We start from the raw sequence: 21,292 nt of genomic DNA on the forward strand, positions 1-21,292 counted from the left end.
AATAAGACCGACAGAGGATGGGTGTCACTTATGTGTTGCAAAACATGACAACCACAGGTAGCGGTTGCTCCACCAAAGAACTGACCAATGGCAAATGGGGGCCATCAAGCAGAGAATGGCAATGCCGGCAGCATGGATTATCTTACTGCACAGATTGCAGATGACTTCACCAATGCAACCTGACAAAGACGATGGAAACATGACCTACGAGGTATATAGAGGCCAATCAGCATGATGGAAAGCCCAGGGGGGTAACCGAGTCATTGGGAGGCAGGAAGGGAGGAAGAGAATCAACAGAAACTGGTCACTCTCACAGAGGTCATCCTGTGGTGACCAGTGTAAGGAAGGACGAAGGGATGGGGAAGAGAGCGGAAGATCAGTGGCAGAGAAAGTGCTACATGCAGCACTAAAATGGAAAGGGGGACCATCATTAAGAAGACACAGGTTGTGGCCTACAAGACACTTGTCAGTGAGGGGCCCCCCACCTAGATGACTAAGCACAGCTCCGCAGAGGGTGATCGGAATTAAAATCCCCAACGAGGAGGAAAGGAGGGGGGAGTTGCTGAAGGAGGACAGTTAGGGTATCAGATGTAGGTTGCCAGCCAGTAGGAAAGCAGAGATTGCAAACTATGATGGCAAAGTCCAAGTGCACCCAAAAAGAAACTGGTTCCAATGTGATACGAACTGGGATTCACGTACTATCAATATCCATATGGACCAACCTGCAGACGCCACCAGAAATCCTCATAAGACCAACTCAGTTCCAACAGAAAGCACGAAACTCATGAATAGACAGTGAGTGAGTATCAGTACAGTGAGATTCCTGGAGAACGACCCAAAGTTGCCGAGTAGAAGACAAGACAGTAGTATCCATTACACACTGAAGAGCCAAAGAAACTGGTACACCTGCCTAATATCGTGTAGGGCTCCTGCAAGCATGCAGAAGTGCTGCAACATGATGTGGCATGGAGAAGACTGATGTCTGTCGTAGTGGTGGAGGGATTGACATCATGAATCCTACATAGCTCTCTGTAAATCCGTAAGAATACGAGGGGATGGAGATCTCCTCTGAACAGCATGTTGCAAGGCATCGTAGATATGCTCAAATGTTCAAGTCTGGGGAGTCTGGTGGCCAGCAAAACTGTTTAAACTCAGAAAAGTGTTCCTGGAACCACCTGTAGCAATTCTAGGCATGTGGAGGCTTGCATTGTCCTGCTGGAATAGTCCAAGTTCTTCGAAGTGTGCAATGGACAGGAATGGATGCAGCTGAGCAGACAGGATGCTTACATATGTGTCACCTGCCATAGTCATAACTAGACATTTCAGTGGTCCCATATCACTAATTGCAGATGCCCCACACCATTACAGAGCCTCCACCACCTTGAATAGTCTCCTGCTGACATGCAGGGTCTATGGATTCATGAGGTTGTCTCCATACCTGTACAAATCCATCTGCTCGATACAATTAAAATGAGACTCATCTGACCAGGCAACACGTTTCCAGTCATCAACAATTCAATGTTGGTGTTGGCGGGCCCAGGTGAGGTGTAAAGCTTTGTGTCGTGCAGTCATTAAGGGTACATGAGTGGGCCTTCAGCTCCGAAAGCCCATAACAAGGATGTTCTATTGAATGGTTTGCACGCTGACACTTGTTGATGGCCCAGCACTGAAATTTGCAGAAGGTTTGCACTTTTGTCACATTGAACGATTCTCTTCAGTCATCATTGATCTCGGTCCTGCAGGATCTTTTTCTGGCTGCAGCGATGTTGGAGATTTGATGTTTTACTGGATTCCTGATATTCATGGTACACTCATGAAATTGTCATACAGGAAAATCCCCACTTCATTGCTACCTTGGAGAAGCTGTGTGCCATCGCTCAAGCACCGACTATAACACCATATTCAAACACACTTAGATCTTGATAACCTGCCATTGTAGCAGCAGTAAATTATCTAAAAACTGTGTCAGACACTTGTTGTCTTATGTAGGCAATGCCAACTGCAGTGCCGTATTCTGCCTGTTTACATATCTCTGTATTTGAATACATGTGCGTATACCAGTTTCTTTGGTGCTTCAGTATAGTTCCATTGAATGATCACAGAGTGGGTATGAAAATGGGTGGTAAATAGGTTGGAGCAAATCATGCCACTGGATCACTATCCATCACCAACGATGATGTGATGACATCCAGAAATAAGACGTTAGACTCAAGTTGTGAGGGGGAGATGGTAACTCCAGAGGCACCGGCATGGAGGGAGGGGCTTGCTCTGGGACTTATGCTCCTACTACTTCTCTTTTGGAGGTTGAGGAGGGCAGGGCACAGAGGCAGAGCAGGCTTCTGCAAGATCCAGAACTGAAAGAGAGTGGGCGATCTTGGGGCGCACGGACTGTGTGTCCCATTGCCGAATTGTTGTATCAGGCCTCCAGTCTGAGAGACACAGGGCGGAGGGGGGAAGGGGGGAGGGGGGGGGGGGTGTCCTGGGAGGGAACCCTACCACCAGCAGCACCGAACAAGGGTGGGTGTCCACAACCTCCACACAGCAGGAAAACATATGACCAAAACGCAAACACTGGCAGCATCACAGGTAGCGGGGCGTACGGCTTTACATCACATTGATAATACAAAATGTTGACCAGCTCTAGGATGGTATCTCCCAAGAAGGCCAGAATAAAGGCGCCAGTGTCAGCGCAGTTGTCTTTACTATCCTTCTGCACATGTTGAGCAAAATGAACGGTGCATCACTCCAGCCCACTTTGGCCCAAAGTCCCTAATCAGTTTGAAGGATGAGATCCCTATGAAAAATCACTTCCTGGGCCATATTCAAAGACTGGTGAGACTCTGGGACATTTCCAAGATGATCTCAAGCACAAAGAGCTGCAGACTGGATGCATCTTACTGAGAGACTTCAGTTCACCAAACTTGTCCTCAATATTCTTCACAAAAAACAATGGCTTTGTGGCATTGAATGTGTCCCCATCCATCCTAGTACAGACCAGGTACTGGGGAAAATGTTTCATCCCAAATGCAAGCCCAGCCCTCCTCCCACAGGGCAGCCAGAGAAGGGAAGATTGCAGAGTCCTAAGAAGCAGCATTCAATGATCCGTTACCAATAGAAGAGATGGCAGTTTGAGAATGGCCAGATTTTTGCAGCTTGATATGCTTCACTTGCCAAGCATCTTGCCTGATAACAACCCACACTGCTCAGAGGCTCTCCTCATGGGCACCACCCACCACAGCAAAGGCCACCTGGCACGGTGGCCATTGCCAGTAGTTATGATGCTCCTGGATGACAAGCAACCACTCCTTGGCACATATGGGAAGCCAACAGCTCAGGCATCAGTAGTGTGATCCCTGTGTTGTCAGTAGGATCAGCCAGATGAGAACATAACAGCCCCACCATACAGACTAGCTGCATGTGCTGGTGACCTAGCAGGGCGAAGGGTGGTTAGGTGGGGAAGGAAGGGGGAAGGGGGGGAGAGACAAATCCACACTGTAGATGCTACAGAGGGAGTTCTTTCCCAAATGACTCACACTAAGGACATAAGATTTAGAAGTGGAGGTCAAACACCTAGGGGGTACCTGAAAACACCAAAAATGATGAAAGAGAAACGAAACCACAAGAAATACAGAAAACCACATGGATCCCCAGGTCGACATAACTAAGAGCACTGAAGGAGGGGAAGTAAGGGGCAGCAGGAAAGGAGCGAGGATGGGGAGGGAGGGGTGCAGAGAAGAAGAGGCTGCAACAGCTTGGGGTCCCATGCTCGAACTCACGAAAGAACCATGAGCTCCCCGGGGAGGGAAGGGTGGGGGTTGAATAGCAACAAAAACCTGGTTTCAGATTGGAATATTTATCATAAGTTAGTTGTCAATGGTGATGGCACATTTATTGCAGTAAAGAACCCAGTAATATCTAGACAGGTCATTATGGGTTCTGAATGTGAATTAATCTGGGTGAAGTTAAGCATCATAAGTCAGCCAAAAATGGCCATTGGATGCTTTTATAGAATTCTGTAGTTGTAGAGCATTTCAGAGAGAACTTGCAGAATATCGTTAATAATTTCGTCGATCATGCTGTAGTAATGGGGGGTGACTTCAACTTGCCAGGTATACAGTGAGAGAGTCATGCTATCAAAACTAGTGTCATTGACTAGGATTTGTGTGACATTATTAGAATATCGATTTCAAAAATTACTTTGAGCAGATGGGTAGAGAACCATCTTGTGAGTCTTAGGTGTCCTAGCAACAGACAGACTTGAACTTATCAAATCACTTAACACAGAGTAAGGTATCAGTGTCCATAAGACTGTGATGGCAACTATGAGCACAGGTTTTACAATGAATGTTAAGAAAGGTTGGAAGATATTTTTGCTTAGCAAGAGTGACAGGATAAAAACTGCAGAGTATCTGAGTAGGCAGCATCAAATATTCAGTGATGAAGACAAAGATGTGAGGCACAAATGGAAAAAAATTCAAAAGTACTGTTTAATATGCCTTAGACAAGTATGTTCTGAGCATGTTTTTAAGGGATTGGGAAGATCCATAATTGTTAATAGCCATGTTAGAAAACTGACACATAAACAAAGAGAGCTTCGTCACTCTTTCAAGAGAAGTCAAAACCTAGCTGACAGACAAAAACTGAATGAAACTAAAATGAGTATGAAGTCAGCAATGAGAGAAGCGTTCAATGGCTCTGCAAGTAATATTTTGGCAACTGATCTCAGTAAAAACCATAAGAGGCTTTGATCTTATGTAAAAATCAATAAGTCATTCAAAATCCTCTGTTCATTCACTCCGTGACCATACTGGCACTAAAATGGAAGATAACAGAGAGAAGTCTGAAATGCTGAATTTGGTCTTCTAAAATGCTTTCACCATGGAAGATTGTAACAAGGTCCCTCTTGTCAATCACCATATGGACATCGATATGGCAGGTATTGAGATAACCAACTGTGGATTAGAAAAACAATTACAGTCACTTAGAAGTGGAAAGGCATCAGGAGCAAATGAAATCAAATGGGCGAGGGCCTCCCGTCACCTAGATCTGGTGCAAGTCTTTTTAGTTGGTGCCACTTCAGTGACTTGCTTGTCGTTGAGGATGAGATGATGATGAAGATAACAGAACACCCAGTACCCGAGTGGAGCAAATCTCTGACCCAGCTGGGAATCAAATCCAGGCCCCTCGCATGGCATTCTACCATGCTGATCACTGAGCTATGAAGGCGGACATCAGGAGCAGATGAGATATCTATAAGATTCTGCAAAGATCATGCAAAAGAATTTGCTCCCCTTCTAGCAAGAGTTTATCGTAGATTGCCGGAGTAAAGAAGGGTACCTATCGATCCGATAAAGGTACAGGTCAGTTCCATTTTCAGAAGGGCCTTAGGACAGATGCATGTAATTATAGGCCTATATTGTTGACAATCTGTTTTAGAATTACAAAACACGTTTTATGCTCAAGAATTATGACACTTTTGGAAAATAAAAATCTCCTCCATAAAAAATCAATATGGATTCCGTAAACAGAAATCTTGCAAAACTCAGCTCACTCTGTTTCTCCATGAGATCCATAGTCTATTGACAATGACTCAGGTTGACGATGTGTTCCTTGACTTCAGAAAGGCATTAACACCGTCCCACACTGCTGGTTGGTGAAAAAAATATGGGCTTATCAAATGTTGGACCAAATTTTCAAATGGATTCAAGAAATTCCTTGCGGACAGAACTCAACGTGTTGCCCTAAGGATGTGTAATAGGACCATTACTGTTTACAGTGTATATAAATGACCTAGTGGAATGGGTCAGAAGCTCTTTAAGACTGCTCACAGATGATAGGACTGTCTACAGGAAAGTAGCAATGCCAGATGACATTATCGAATAGCAGAATGACGTGCAAGGTATTGATGAATGGAGCAGGCTCTGGCAGTTGACACTGAATGTGAACAAATGTTATGTATTGCACATACATAGGAGAAGAAATCCTTCCACATGCATCTCGTGATATGACCATAAAGAGAAAACTGGAGAAATTAGAGATAATACAGAGGCTTAACGGCAATCACTCTTCCCTCACACCATTTGCGAGTGGAACAGGCGAAGGGGGATCAGAAGTACCCTCTGTCACACACCATTAGGGGGCTTGCAAAGTATGATGTAGACCTAGATCCTGGTGCCCTTTGAATCACACGTGAACATTGCTAGCTGCGTGACATGTTGCACTGTCCTGCAGGTACATGCCATTGTGCCACGAAAAAGCAAACTGCAAGTAGGGGTGGACATAGTGCCTGAGGATAGGTGCATAATTGTGTTGATCCAATGTCCCTTTCAGAATGATGAAATCACACAATGAATTCCCTCTGTCTTCCTGGACCTTTCCAAAGATTGTTGCAGTGAGTTTACTTTCAGACTTTTCATGCCATAAACGCCAACAGCCATCTGTCCAATGGTGCATAGAACATAGTTCATATGAAGTGGCCACCTGTCGCAACTCAGTGGACATCCAGTTGTGATACTGGCATGCAAATTCCACCTGCATTGCCAATGAACAGCAGTCAGTATTGGTGCCTGAACCAGGTGCTTGCTGTGTCTGAAGTTCCATGTGGCTTTTTGCGGATGATGCTGTAGTATACAGAGAAGTTGCTGCATTAGAAAATTGTAGCGAAATGGAGGAAGATCTGCAGCGAATAGGCACTTGGTGCAGGGAGTGGCAACTGACCCTTAACATAGACAAATGTAATGTATTGCGAATACACAGAAAGAAGGATCCTTTATTGTATGATTACATGATAGCGGAACAAACACTGGTAGCAGTTACTTCTGTAAAATATCTGGGAGTATGCGTGCAGAACAATTTGAAGTGGAATGATCATATAAAATTAATTGTTGGTAAGGCGGGTACCAGATTGAGATTCATTGGGAGAGTCCTTAGAAAATGTAGTCCATAAACAAAGGAGGTGGCTTACAAAACACTCGTTCGACCTATACTTGAGTATTGCTCATCAGTGTGGGATCTGTACCAGATCGGGTTGACGGAGGAGATAGAGAAGATCCAAAAAGAGCAGCGCGTTTCGTCACAGGGTTATTTGGTAACCGTGATAGCGTTACGGAGATGTTTAGCAAACTCAAGTGGCAGACTCTGCAAGAGAGGCACTCTGCATCACAGTGTAGCTTGCTGTCCAGGTTTCGAGAGGGTGCGTTTCTGGATGAGGTATCGAATATATTGCTTCCCCCCTACTTATACCTCCCGAGGAGATCACGAATGCAAAATTAGAGAGATTCGAGCGTGCACTGTGGGTTTCAGACAGTCATTCTTCCCGCGAACCATATGCGACTGGAACAGAAAGGGGACGTAATGACAGTGGCATGTAAGGTGCCCTCCGCCACACACCGTTGGGTGGCTTGCGGAGTGTGAATGTAGATGTAGGCCCATATGCAGCAACACTTGCTGAATGGTCATTGATGAGAGACTATTGTTAGCCCCTTGGTTCATCTGTGCAGTTAGTTGCTCATCAGTTGCACATTTTGCTGTCCACAGTATGCATTAAACATGCCAGTACACAAGAAGTTCATAAAATTAGACATTTTGGATACTCTTCCACCTTAGGCCCAAAAGCCAATGATCATGTCCCTTTAGCTGTCGGGTCAATCACATTACACATTATGACAAAGAATGCACTGTTTTCCGTATCCCCCTGATAACCTGCCATTTGCCACCTGTGAGTCGTCATTGTCTCTTGACATTTAACATAGGTGGTGATAGTGTTAATGTGACAGGACCATGTATAATGTGTTACTACTGGTGCTTTTGAAGTCCCACAAAGTTCAGTCCTTTGCACAGCATATGCAGTGCTGTCATTTATATACTTCTCTGTTGGGCTGACTGTTTCTTGCCTTAGCTTCTTTAGCAGACAATCTAAATTTAACTTCAGTTGAGCAGCAGTCTTATAGTGCCAGGTTTCTGTTTGTCCATTCCCTCCATTCCATTCACATGAATTTTGCAAGGGATGTGGCTATCATTTGGAGATGGAGATAAAGTATCCATTCTTTCTCCCCAATCCTTTCTTTGTTTAGTGCCAGCCTGGCACATTTTATCTACATCTACATTTATACTCCGTAAGCCACCCAACGGTGTGTGGCGGAGGGCACTTTACGTGCCACTGTCATTACCTCCCTTTCCTGTTCCAGTCGCGTATGGTTCGCGGGAAGAACGACTGTCTGAAAGCCTCTGTGCGCACTCTAGTCTCTCTAATTTTACATTCATGATCTCCTCGGGAGGTATAAGTAGGGGAGAAGCAATATATTCGATACCTCATCCAGAAACGCACCCTCTCGAAACCTGGACAGCAAGCTACACCGCGATGCAGAGCGCCTCTCTTGCAGAGTCTGCCACTTGAGTTTGTTAAACATGTCCGTAATGCTATCACGGTTACCAAATAACCCTGTGACGAAATGTGCCACTCATCTTTGGATCTTCTCTATCTCCTCCGTCAATCCGATCTGGTACGGATCCCACACTGATGAGCAATACTCAAGTATAGGTCGAACGAGTGTTTGTAAGCCACCTCTGTTGTTAATGGACTACATTTTCTAAGGACTCTCCCAATGAATCTCAACCTGGTACCCGCCTTACCAACAATTAATTTCATATGATCGTTCCACTTCAAATCGTTCCGCACGCATACTCCCAGATATTTTACAGAAGTAACTGCTACCAGTGTTTGTTCCGCTATCATGTAATCATACAATAAAGGATCCTTACTTTAACGTCTGTAGACGTCTCTCCATTGATAACAACATGCTGTGTTCTGTTTGCCAAAAACTCCTCAATCCAGCCACACAGCTGGTCTGATATTCCGTAGGCTCTTACTTTGTTTATCAAGCGACAGTGCGGAACTGTATCGAACGCCTTCCGGAAGTCAAGAAAAATAGCATCTACCTGGGAGCCTGTATCTAATAATTTCTGGGTCTCATGAACAAATAAAGCGAGTTGGGTCTCACACGATCGCTGTTTCCGGAATCCATGTTGATTCCTACATAGTAGATTCTGGGTTTCCAAAAACAACATGATACTCGAGCAAAAAACATGTTCTAAAATTCTACAACAGATCGACGTCAGAGATATAGGTCTATAGTTTTGCGCATCTACTCGACGACCCTTCTTGAAGACTGGGACTACCTGTGCTCTTTTCCAATCATTTGGAACCTTCCATTCCTCTAGAGACTTGCGGTACACGGCTGTCAGAAGGGGGGCAAGTTCTTTCGCGTACTCTGTGTAGAAACGAATTGGTATCCCGTCAGGTCCAGTGGACTTTCCTCTGTTGAGTGATACCAGTTGCTTTTCTATTCCTTTGACACTTATTTCGATGTCAGCCATTTTTTCGTTTGTGCGAGGATTTAGAGAAGGAACTGCAGTGCGATCTTCCTCTGTGAAACAGCTTTGGAAAAAGGTGTTTAGTATTTCAGCTTTACGCGTGTCATCCTCTGTTTCAATGCCATCATCATCCCAGAGTGTCTGGATATGCTGTTTCGAGCCATTTACTGATTTAACGTAAGACCAGAACTTCCTAGGATTTTCTGTCAAGTCGGTACATAGAATTTTACTTTCGAATTCACTGAACGCTTCACGCATAGCCCTCCTTACGCTAACTTTGACATCGTTTAGCTTCTGTTTGTCTGAGAGGTTTTGGCTGCGTTTAAACTTAGAGTGAAGCTCTCTTTGCTTTCGCAGTAGTTTCCTAACTTTGTTGTTGTACCATGGTGGGTTTTTCCCGTCCCTCACAGTTTTACTCGGCACGTACCTGTCTAAAACGCATTTTACGATTGCCTTGAACTTTTTCCATAAACACTCAACACTGTCATTGTCGGAACAGAAATTTTCTTCTTGATCTGTTAGGTAGTCTGAAATCTGCCTTCTTACTCTTGCTAAACAGATGAACCTTCCTCCCTTTTTTATATTCCTATTAACTTCCATATTCAGGGATGCTGTAACGACCTTATGATCACTGATTCCCTGTTCTGCACATACAGAGTCGAAAAGTTCGGGTCTGTTTGTTATCAGTAGGTCCAAGATGTTATCTCCATGAGTCGGTTCTCTGTTTAATTGCTCGAGGTAATTTTCGGATAGTGCACTCGGTATAATGTCACTCAATGCTCTGTCCCTACCACCCGTCCTAAACATCTGAGTGTCCCAGTCTATATCTGGTAAATTGAAATCTCCACCTAAGACTATAACATGCTGAGAAAATTTATGTGAAATGTATTCCAAATTTTCTCTCAGTTGTTCTGCCACTAATGCTGCTGAGTCGGGAGGTCGGTAAAAGGACCCAATTATTAACCTAGCTCGCTTGTTGAGTGTAACCTCCACCCATAATAATTCACAGGAACTATCCACTTCTACTTCACTACAGGATAAACTACTACTAACAGCGACGAACACTCCACCACCGGTTGCATGCAATCTATCCTTTCTAAACACCGTCTGTACCTTTGTAAAAATTTCGGCAGAATTTATCTCTGGCTTCAGCCAGCTTTCTGTACCTATAACGATTTCAGCTTCGGTGCTTTCTATCAGCGCTTGAAGTTCCGGTACTTTACCAACGCAGCTTCGACAGTTGACAATTACAATACCGATTGCTGCTTGGTCCTAGCATGTCCTGACTTTGCCCCCCACCCGTTGAGGCTGTTGCCCTTTCTGTACTTGCCCAAGGCCATCTAACCTAAAAAACCGCCCAGCCCACGCCACACAACCCCTGCTACCCGTGTAGCCGCTTGTTGCGTGTAGTGGACTCCTGACCTATCCAGCGGAACCCGAAACCCCACCACCCTATGGCGCAAGTCGAGGAATCTGCAGCCCACACGGTCGCAGAACCGTCTCAGCCTCTGATTCAGACCCTCCACTCGGCTCTGTACCAAAGGTCCGCAGTCAGTCCTGTCGACGATGCTGCAGATGGTGAGCTCTGCTTTCATCCCACTAGCGAGACTGGCAGTCTGCACCAAATCAGATAGCTGCCGGAAGCCAGAGAGGATTTCCTCCAATCCATAGCGACACACATCATTGGTGCTGACATGAGCGACCACCTGCAGATGGGTGCACCCTGTACCCTTCATGGCATCCGGAAGGACCTTTTCCACATCTGGAATGACTCCCCCCGGTATGCACACGGAGTGCACATTGGTTTTCTTCCCCTCTCTTGCTGCCATATCCTGTGTTGTTGACACAATGATACATTTTTACGTACACTGGTATACCTGTTTGTCCCAAAACCTCATGAAAGATCAGTGCACACAGTAGTCCATTCTTCTTCTGGTGCAGCTTATCAAAACTGAGTGTTCTATGAAACATATCACTCCCATACCATTTGGTTCGAGTAAAAAGAGCAAGCATCACAATCTGTATTTAACATCTGAGATAATGTAAGTTATCAAAATACAGTATATGTAAACTGACAGTTTGGCTGCAAACCAAACACTTGTAAAACACTCAAAGAAGATTTGTTATTGGACCAAGAGGCAATTGCAACCATCTGAGTGTGGACAATATTTATGACTACTAATTGTAAAATAGGAATCTTACCTTTCCATTTCCAAATGTCTTTGTAGGTGTGTTAACTGAAATAAATATTAGGTCTGCTTCTTTGATAGCAGTTTCAATGTCAGTGGAGAAAAACAGATTGCGTCCTCTGCATTCCTTTACAACATCATCTAGACCAGGCTGTAAAATAATAAAAGAAATGGAATACCGTGAACATCCATATGTATAACTCACCAACAAGATTGAGAACATTTTTTTGTTACATAACAGTTCCTCCTCCATTTAATTCTTCAAACTAATTTTTTCTGCTAGATTCCTCACAGAAAAAGTTATTTTGAACAATGCACTCCAGTAATATGCTACATCTGCTGCAAAGATTTTAATGTGACAATTAGTCTATGCATTATGTTGCATTAGTATAATGTTAAATATTGCCCTGGACCATCGAGAAACAGACAGAGAGAGAGAGAGAGAGAGAGAGAGAGAGAGAGAGAGAGAGAGAGAGAGAGAGAGAGAGAGAGAGAGAGGAGGAGGAGGAGGAGGAGGCACTCATGATACTAAGTAGAATAAAAAGGGAAAAATTATGGCAGTTTTCATCAATTATTTCTGAAAGCATTTGAACAGGAAGTAATATAAACTTCACAAACAATGCTAACATTCTTACACTTACCACTAGACTTATAACTAACTCTCTTATGTAGATAACTGTCTAAACCAATTTGACATCCCAAGTTAGCTAAGAGTGATGCTGGTACAAGAATCATTGTCCACAGTGATTTTGCTTGGAACTGGATGTTTGAGCAGAAGGCCAAGTTTTGGGAAGTTGCAATTGTACAGTGGTCTATATATGAGAACATACTATTCCATATCTCAACCTAAGCTGTTGACCAAGCATTACCAATGACAAAATACAATGTTATGAGAAGCAAGGTACTTCTCATTTGTATGTAACAAACATTTTGAAATGTTGCATCTCTATAGTGGTGTTACTAGGCTGATAATTTGAGACGACTACAAGATATAAAAAAGTTAGTAAAACTGTAACAGCTGCGCTTCATCCATAATCTTAGTGTGAGTAACAAATCCGAGGATGTTATGTCTTTGACCCAACTCATCTCTTGGCCACTCAAAGCCTGTCAATTTTTAGAGTTCTGCAGTTTAGGGTAGTCTATTAATTAGAAATACAAACATAGTCAAAACAGCATGAAAACATCAAAGATGTATCTATTGGGAACTTCACATTACTCTGTTGCCAATTCAATGGTCCCTTGTCATCTGATAAGATCATTTTGATCCTGGAAAATACTGTGTGGCGTGTAAATAATGGGATAAAGACAACAGATTATTAACTGAAGCTTGTGATACCACTTCACCAATTCAACCTCTACTATGCCCCTCTCTAGCTCAGGACAAATCATTCTGTCCCACAACCAACATACCAAAAAGTAATATAAAGACTAAAAAATCATTATTCTGTTCTCTTCCTATTTGCACATACATATTGCCGTTAAGTGACACATCATCATCATCATCATCATCATGTCATGGGACTAAGCCAGCATCTGGTATTGGTAGCTTCATTTGATCAAAGATAATGACATACCAAAAAGAAATACAATTGAATGTGGTTTCTCACTATGAAAGTACTATTAATGGTTGTAACACATGGGTAGATATACATCCATGCCCCATTTATGGTATGATATCACGCTCTGAACTTTCACGATAAAGTTGAACTGCAGAAAACCAGTGAAGATTTGAATTGTTTCAACGCACAAAAAGCAGTACTTGCATGAGAAACAGCTGTCATGCTACATATGAATACATCTTCAGAGGCCTTTATATTTCATTGAAGTTTCTCATACTGAGAAAATGTATGGAGTGATCTAAATTTAGCTTGAAAAACATTTTACAGCCAAGATCGCATTCATCAACATATATTATTGACAACCAGTTTCAACAGTTTAAACAGTCATCATCTAATCTTCAAAAAAAAATTTAGGGATGAATTGCATTCCATTATGTTTATTTACACTTATGTAAAACGTGACAGTTGTTAATTTGTTACACATATGCAATGTCATTCACATCAATGCATCCACACCTTATTAGACTGGTTCACAGTAGATGCCTACTGTTCAGTTTGTATATTTTACAAACACATGAAATACATCATGAAACTTACTCACCAGGTAAATTATGACCATCCTAAGCATAACTCTCATCTCATTTACAAAGCAATTTGCTGTTCTGACAATTGTAATAACTTTGATCTTCTTTAACCCGTCTGTTTGTACCTTTGTGACTGCTCTACATTAACTGCTGTGTTCAATATATCACTTTGCCTGCTCACAAACAAACTGTCACTTTCCAACCTAACCTAGACCTCCGGTGGCACTACAGATCAGTATTTCACCAGATCAAAAATTTCGTATTCACCTTTGCTAGCTTTGCCAACATGCAACCAAATTGTCACTTTCCAACCTAATCTAGATTTTGAGCTACATTACAGATCAGTGTTATCATAACCTATATTTCAAAAGTTAATACATACACACAAAACTAAGATCTCAGTGATCTGTTCTCCTTCCATTTGCATACATATGGAGTCACCTGCCACATCATCATCATTACGTTCCCCCAACACCCAGTATGACTCCCATTCTGAAACTTTTTCCTTTGCACTCGCTTGCCATTAAGAATTTCAATCCAATCACAGATACAATAATAAGAAACTCAGAGTTGGTCCTTCCTTTCAACAACAGAGAACTATTTCTTGTTGCAGATCAGCCACAAGAAAGCACATTGACACATTGTACATATTTATCTACACTGCTGACAATAGAAAAGTTCATATAAAAATAGTCAATTACAATATTATTTTCAACTATGCACTACCTTACACATTATTAGAAGTTGGCGTAATGTGGCCGTGTGATTAGTTTATTGGCGAGGATTGTCAAATTAACATTGCTTTGGTAGGAAAGAAAAGAAAAATAGTAGTAGTAATAATAATAATAATAATAATAATAGGAACCTAATCTTGTTTGTTGATTGTACTAGCTGCTCTGAAGATGACCTAAACAGGAGGCAAAAATATCTAGCAAGCAACATAAAAGTGGGCTAGCTGTTTTTCATAATCTTTCTAATAAAAAAGTTTATAAGAATTGCACTATCCCAAAAACCAGTGTAGGCACCTACACCAGTAGTCGTTACTCTAACTCTTCTGATCAACCAGCCCAACGAAAATTGTAGGACAAGCATGTTTACGGTCATTGAAAAGTTATCGGAATTGTAAGACAGTCACTTGGGACTAGCATTTCTTCAAGAGCACAATCTCAAAAATAGAATTAAATACGCATCCTAAAGTACTAGTTCTTTAACAAATATGGTCATGTGAAATACAACAGAAATTTTAAGGAAACAAAACATTAGCACTTTATATTGGAACACAATCCTTCCCCTCATTTCAGTTTCAGAGAATAACTACTCAGCTAACCAAATGAGTCGGAAAGACTGAAAATCCACACAAAGAATTAATATCAGTGACAACAGCCCAAACAAGAATGATCAAAGTTTCCCTTGTGCATCCCACACTTACTTTTGAAAATCAGTTTATGGTTTACATTCCAAGTACAAAACCTGCAACTAAATGTTCAGCTGTTAGTGTGTTTGAGTACTGAAACAGATTTTCAATTACAGGGCATCAATTTTATTCTGTCTGACAATAATACAAATAAGTTTGTAGTTCCTCTTCTGTGGGATTTTAAGGAGTAGCAGTGTTGGGGATCTTGGAAGAAGCAGCCAAGTGTTCTTTACTGCTTCAAACTACAACAACGATAGCATCATAGTACTTTTGCACCTGAAAAATGGCAATAATACTAATCGGGGATCTGGTACACTCAGTTTTTATTGTGTGTAAACTAATGAATAACAAGAAATTTGGAGCACGTTTACACAGAATGAACGTATCATAATAGAAGAATGCAGATTTATTTTATTTATAGGAAACCTAACACGGCCTGTAAACATGCATCTAAGAAATTTTATTACATTAATTATGGATAATAAACAAAATATGTTTGTGAGAAAATTAGGTTATATAAATATCAGCGCACACATCTCAAATGCTACAGCTTAACAAAAAACATTAAAATTTTGAAGTTACCTCATATATTGGTAATTTCTCCGAATTCCATTGCGCTATTCTCTCCGTGCTCTTGTCAACTACGGTGACTCTGATTTTTGGACATTTCAACGCTATAACACTGCAGGTGGGTCCACCAACGTACCCGGCACCAATGCAACAAATTTTGTTGATAACCATGCTGTTAATAGGTGCGGAAATTAGAATAGTTCTCAATTTACACACAGGCAATTAAGAAATGTCTGACAATTAAACAAAATCCTTTTCTTCTGAGTAATGCTGACGATAAGACTTCCCGCTCACCTGCCTAATATGTGTACTGTCGCACTAAATTAAATAAATTAACTACCGTTTACTATTGCTTTGCGAGATCGGATGCGAAAAAGCACCCAGCGAATCTCACGTCACACACCCACTTCCACGCACATCGTCCCTGCTGCTGGTTACACGCACACTGATTCTACAGGAGCGAAGCCTTGTGTTTTGAAGAGACGCCAGATGACACTGTCTCTCTTCGCCCCCCACTACACCGACCGAAACAGAAGCGCGCGGTATTTAAAATAGCAATCTTCGAGTCGCTTCGATCTAACTCTATGTTTCGACGCCAGTTTCCAGCAAAAGCGGTATTACGCGTGTTTGTTTGACGGATTTTCGCACTCGCATACTTGACCTCGTATCTAGCTGGAAATGCTATATTCTGTTACGGTACATATTTATTTGAAAGCGCACGGGTACGAAGATTTAAAAGTCATCCAGGTATCATCTTACAATGATACAGGATCTGCCATTGAAATAAGATAAAAATAATTAGCTCAGAAATATATAAACACAGAATATATAAGTATGCCTTTATGAAGATGGGGCGGCTGGTCGTCGTGGCCTTGATGAAGGAACCATCCCAGCATTTACTTGAAATGATTTAGGAAAACCTAAATTAGATGTCTGGACAGAGCAAACACTGTCCTCCCGAATATGGAGTCTGTGTCTTTACAACTGCACTGCCTCATTCGTTTGGTCCTTTTGTAAACTAGTTTCTGATTTACACAAAACTTGCTCTAGAAAACTTATAATATGAAACATAGTTTTGCTCTTCATTGCTGCACATTCAGGACATCTGCTGGTGACTCCTGAACCATGAATATGTACCTTGCACTCAGGGTCAGCCTTACGCATGTGCAAACGGTGCAATCGCACAGGGCTACGCGCTTGTAGGGGGCAGGGGTAGTTGTAGGGACGACAGTCTGGATGACTGACAGATCTGGCCTCGTAACATTAACCAAAACGGCCTTGCTGTGCTGGTACTGCGAACGGCTGAAAGCAAGGGAAAAACACAGACACAATTTTTTCCGAAGGCATGCAGCTTTACTGTATGGTTAAATGATGATGGCGTCTCCTTGGGTAAAATATTCCGGGGGTGAAATAGTCCCCCTTTCGCATTTCCGAGCAGGGACTGCTCAGGAGGACGTCAAATAGGAGTAATGCAGGAGCAGGTTTAGTAATGAATACAAAAATGGGAGCACAAGGTAAGCTTCTACAAACAGCATAGTGAATGCATTATTGTAGGCAAGATAGACATGAAGCCCGCACGTACCACAGTAGAACAAGTCTATATGCCAACTAGCTCCGCAGACGACGAAGACATTGAAGAAATGTATGATGAGATAGAAGAAATTATTCAAATAGTGAAGGGAAATGAAAATTTAATAGTCATGTGGGACTGGAAAAGGAAAGGAAAAACTGTAGATGGGTATGGAATGGTGGTAACGAATGAAAGAGGAAGCCACCTGGTAGAATTTTGCACAGAGCATAACTTAATCATAGCTAACACTTGGTTTAAAAATCGTGAAAGAAGGCTGTATTCGTGGAAGAGGCTTGGAGACACTGGAAGGTTTCAGGTAGATTATATAATGGTAAGACAGAGATTTAGGAACCAGGTTTTAAATTGTAAGACATTTTCAGGGGCAGATGTGGACTCTGACCACTAGCTATTGGTTATGAACTATAGACAAAAACTGAAGAAACTGCGGAAAGCTGGGAATTTCAGGAGATGGGATCTGGATAAACTGAAAGAACCAGAGGTTTACACAGTTTCAGAGAGGGCGTTAGGGAACGATTGACAAGAACAGTGGAGAGAAATACAGTAGAAGAAGAATGGGTAGCTTTGAGAGATGAAATAGTGAAGGCAGCAGAGTATCAAGTAGGAAAAAAGATGAGGGCTAGTAGAAATCCTTGGGTAATAGAAGAGATATTGAATTTAATTGATGAAAGGAGAAAATATAAAAATGCAGTAATTGAAGTAGGCAAACAGGAATACAAATGTCTCAAAAATAAGATCGACAGAAAGTGCAAAATGCCTAAGCAGGGATGGCTAGAGGACAAACGTAAGGATATAGAGGCATAAATCAGTAGGCATAAGATAGATACTGTCTACAGGAAAATTAAAGAGATCTTTGGAGAAAAGAGAACCACTTGTAACAATATCAAGAGCTCAGATGGAAAACCAGTTCTAAGCCAGGAAGGGAATGTGGAAGGTGAAAGGAGTATATAGAGGATCTATACAAGAGCGATGTACTAGAGCGTGATATTATAGAAATGGAAGAGGATATAGATGAAAGTGAAATGGGAGATATGATACTGCGTGAAGAATTTGAAAGAATACTGAAAGACCTAAGTCAAAAAAAGGCCCCAGAAGCAGGCAACATTTCATTAGAACTACTGATAGCGTTGGGAGAGCCAGTCCTGACAAAACTTTACCATCTGGTGAGCAAGATGTATGAGACAGGCGAAACACCCTCAAACTTCAAGAAGAATATAATAATTCCAATCCCAAATAAAACATGTGTTGACAGATGTGAAAATTACCGAACTATCAGTTTAATAAGTCACAGCTGCAAAATACTAACACGATTTCTTCACAGACGAATGGTAAAACTTGTAGAAGCCAACCTTGGGGAGGATCAGTTTCGATTCTGTAGAAATGTTGGAACACATGAGGCAATACAGACCCTATGACGTATCTTAGAAGATAGATTAAGGAAAGGCAAACCTACGTTTCTAGCATTTGTAGACTTAGAGAAGGCTTTTGACAATGTTGTGTGGAGTACTCTCTTTCAAATGCTGAAGATGCACGGGTCAAATACAGGGAGCGAAAAGCTATTTACAATTTGTACAGAAACCAGATGGCAGTTATAAGAGTCGATGGGCATGAAGGAGAAGCAGTGATTGGGAAGGGAGTGAGACAGATTGTAGCCTATCCTCGATGTTATTCAATCTGTATACTGAGTAAGCAGTAGAGGAAACAAAAGAAAAATTTGGAGCAGGAATTAAAATCCACGGAGAAGAACTAAAAACTTTGAGGTTTGCCGATCACATTGTAATTCTGTCAGAGATAGCAAAGGATCTGGAAGAACAGTTGTATGGGATGGACAGTGTCTTGAAATGAGGGTATAAGATGATCATCAGCAAAAGCAAAACGAGGGTAATGGAATGTAGTCGAATGAAATCAGGTGACGGTGAGGGAATTAGATTAGGAAATGAGACACTTTAAGTACTAGGTGAGTTTTGCTATTTGGGAAGCAAAATAACTGATGATGGTCGAAGTAGAGAGGATATAAAATGTAGACTGGCAATGGCAAGGAAAGCGTTTCTGAAGAAGAGAAATTTGTTAACATCGAGTATAGATTTAAGCGTCAGAAAGTCTTTTCTGAAACTATTTGTATGGAGTGTAGCCATGTATCGAAGTGAAATATGAACAATAACTAGTGTAGACAACAAGGAAGCTTTCGAAATGTGGTGCTACAGAAGAATGCTGAAAATTAGATGGGTAGAACACGTAACTAATGCGGAGGTACTGAACAGAATTGGGGAGAAGAGGAATTTGTGGCACAGTTTGACTACAAGAAGGTATCGGTTGGTAGAACATGTTCTGAGGCATCAAGGGATCACCAATTTAGTATTGGAGGGCACTGTGGAGGGTAAGAATCGTAGATGGAGACCAAGAGATGAATACACTAAGCAGATTCAGATGGATGTGGGTTGCAGTAGTTATCTGGAGATGAAGAAGCTAGCACAGGATTGAATACCATGGAGGTCTGCATCAAACCAGCCTCTGGACTGATGACCACAACAACAACAACCTGAAACAAATAAAATAAGGTGTTTTATAAAATACTTTTAATGTAATGTAATTCTATTATACACCCATTGTGACACAACTATGGCCACTGGAGTACATCTCAGAAAATCATGCCTGCATTGGAGTCGAGGGAACCAGGGGCTAAGATACTGACTCGCTGTAGTAACATGTATAGTCATCACATGAATATTGCTCTTATGCATAAATAAGAGGTACGCGGGCATTGTTTCTCAGTGACTGTCTAGTCCCTCTCTACTCATTGTTGTGGCTAACAATCAAGAATTTTTCCGTCAGCAGGTGTTCCTCACAGAATTTGTTCATTGTCGTCAGTTTAAACGTAAGGTACTTTTCCAGTTCACAACATTTCACGTGTTGTGTATGCACTCTGTGTGAAGATACAGTGTTTTTGCATGTCCTGTGAAGGTTGAAGTGCCAACACGGAAATGTCTCGTGAAAGGGACAGATGTAGAAAATACTATTCTGGTGCTTGAAAGGTCAAGAAAGTGCTACAGCATGAACAATTTTTGAGCTCACCAAAAGGCGCTTTCGAAAAATTTCTTCGACTAACAACTTCAGGCAGCGAGATTAAAGTCTGCCTAAAGGACGATGGCATCAACGGTAGCCCCACATCATGTGGTGCTTTAGATACAAGTGAACATGAAACACTGAAATGTGGACCTTCTGTTATCTCCTATTCAGGTACGCCTGGTAGTAGCAATTGTGAAATAATCACAAATTCGAAACCAGGCACTTTGTATAATACGCTAACATCCTCTATGATAAATGAATCTGTACAGAAAGGCCCTTCTAAAATTGTAAATTTTGAGTATCCCTTAAATAAGAACAGAAGAAAATTTTCAGCTGATTTTTATGTAAGACCTTTACCAAATGGAGAAAAAAGGATCGTAATGGGCTTATGTATCCGAAATCTACCGACAAAGGTTTTCTGTTTTTGTTGTAAACTTCCTTTATCTCCTTCAAACAGGTTGTCAAGTGATTAACTCTGTGATTGAGTTCATTTAAGAAATCGGTTTCAAGAGCAGGAGCAATCATTTAAACACATAAACTGAACAAAAATTGATAGAATGTAAGATATGTTTGAAAGAAAAATGTGGTGATGATCAAATTGACCTAGAACTACTGGAAGAGAGAAGGAACATTGGCGTCAGTTTCTAAAAAGAATGGTATTCACCGTAAGGCACCTTGCTCAACATAATATAGCCCACAAGGGAACCAGCGACAAGCTCTATCAAGAAAATAATAGTAATTTTCTTGGTTTGATCGAAATGATAGCAGAATTTGACACTGTTTTGCAGGAACATTTAAGGCGGGTAAAAACTCAAGAAATTCATGACTATTATTTTGCATAAACATTCAGGTTATAACTAACAGTCGAGATCGCAATAATATTTGTTTATTTACCCGTTTCGGCTATTGTTAATGCCATCTTCAGAGTTTTTTGGTCCCCTATGGCTGGT

At 41.6% G+C, this 21,292-nt stretch overlaps 1 protein-coding gene across 2 annotated transcripts in view; it reads right to left on the bottom strand.

Moving 5' to 3' along the window:
* LOC126481010 (UDP-glucose 6-dehydrogenase) overlaps window positions 1-16,133 on the bottom strand; it is a 94,189-nt gene extending 78,056 nt beyond the window's left edge. For both annotated transcript variants that reach the window (XM_050104465.1, XM_050104466.1), the window contains exons 1-3: window positions 15,983-16,133; window positions 15,701-15,860; window positions 11,575-11,712 (exon numbers count right to left, since the gene is read on the bottom strand). In XM_050104465.1, coding sequence (XP_049960422.1) covers window positions 11,575-11,712; window positions 15,701-15,859 — 297 coding nt within the window. In that variant the 5' untranslated portion in view covers window position 15,860; window positions 15,983-16,133. The remainder of the gene's footprint in view (window positions 1-11,574; window positions 11,713-15,700; window positions 15,861-15,982) is intronic.
* Window positions 16,134-21,292: the final 5,159 nt, after the last annotated feature.

Source organism: Schistocerca serialis, chromosome 5 (genome assembly GCF_023864345.2).
Source record: "Schistocerca serialis cubense isolate TAMUIC-IGC-003099 chromosome 5, iqSchSeri2.2, whole genome shotgun sequence".
NCBI lineage: Eukaryota > Metazoa > Arthropoda > Insecta > Orthoptera > Acrididae > Schistocerca > Schistocerca serialis.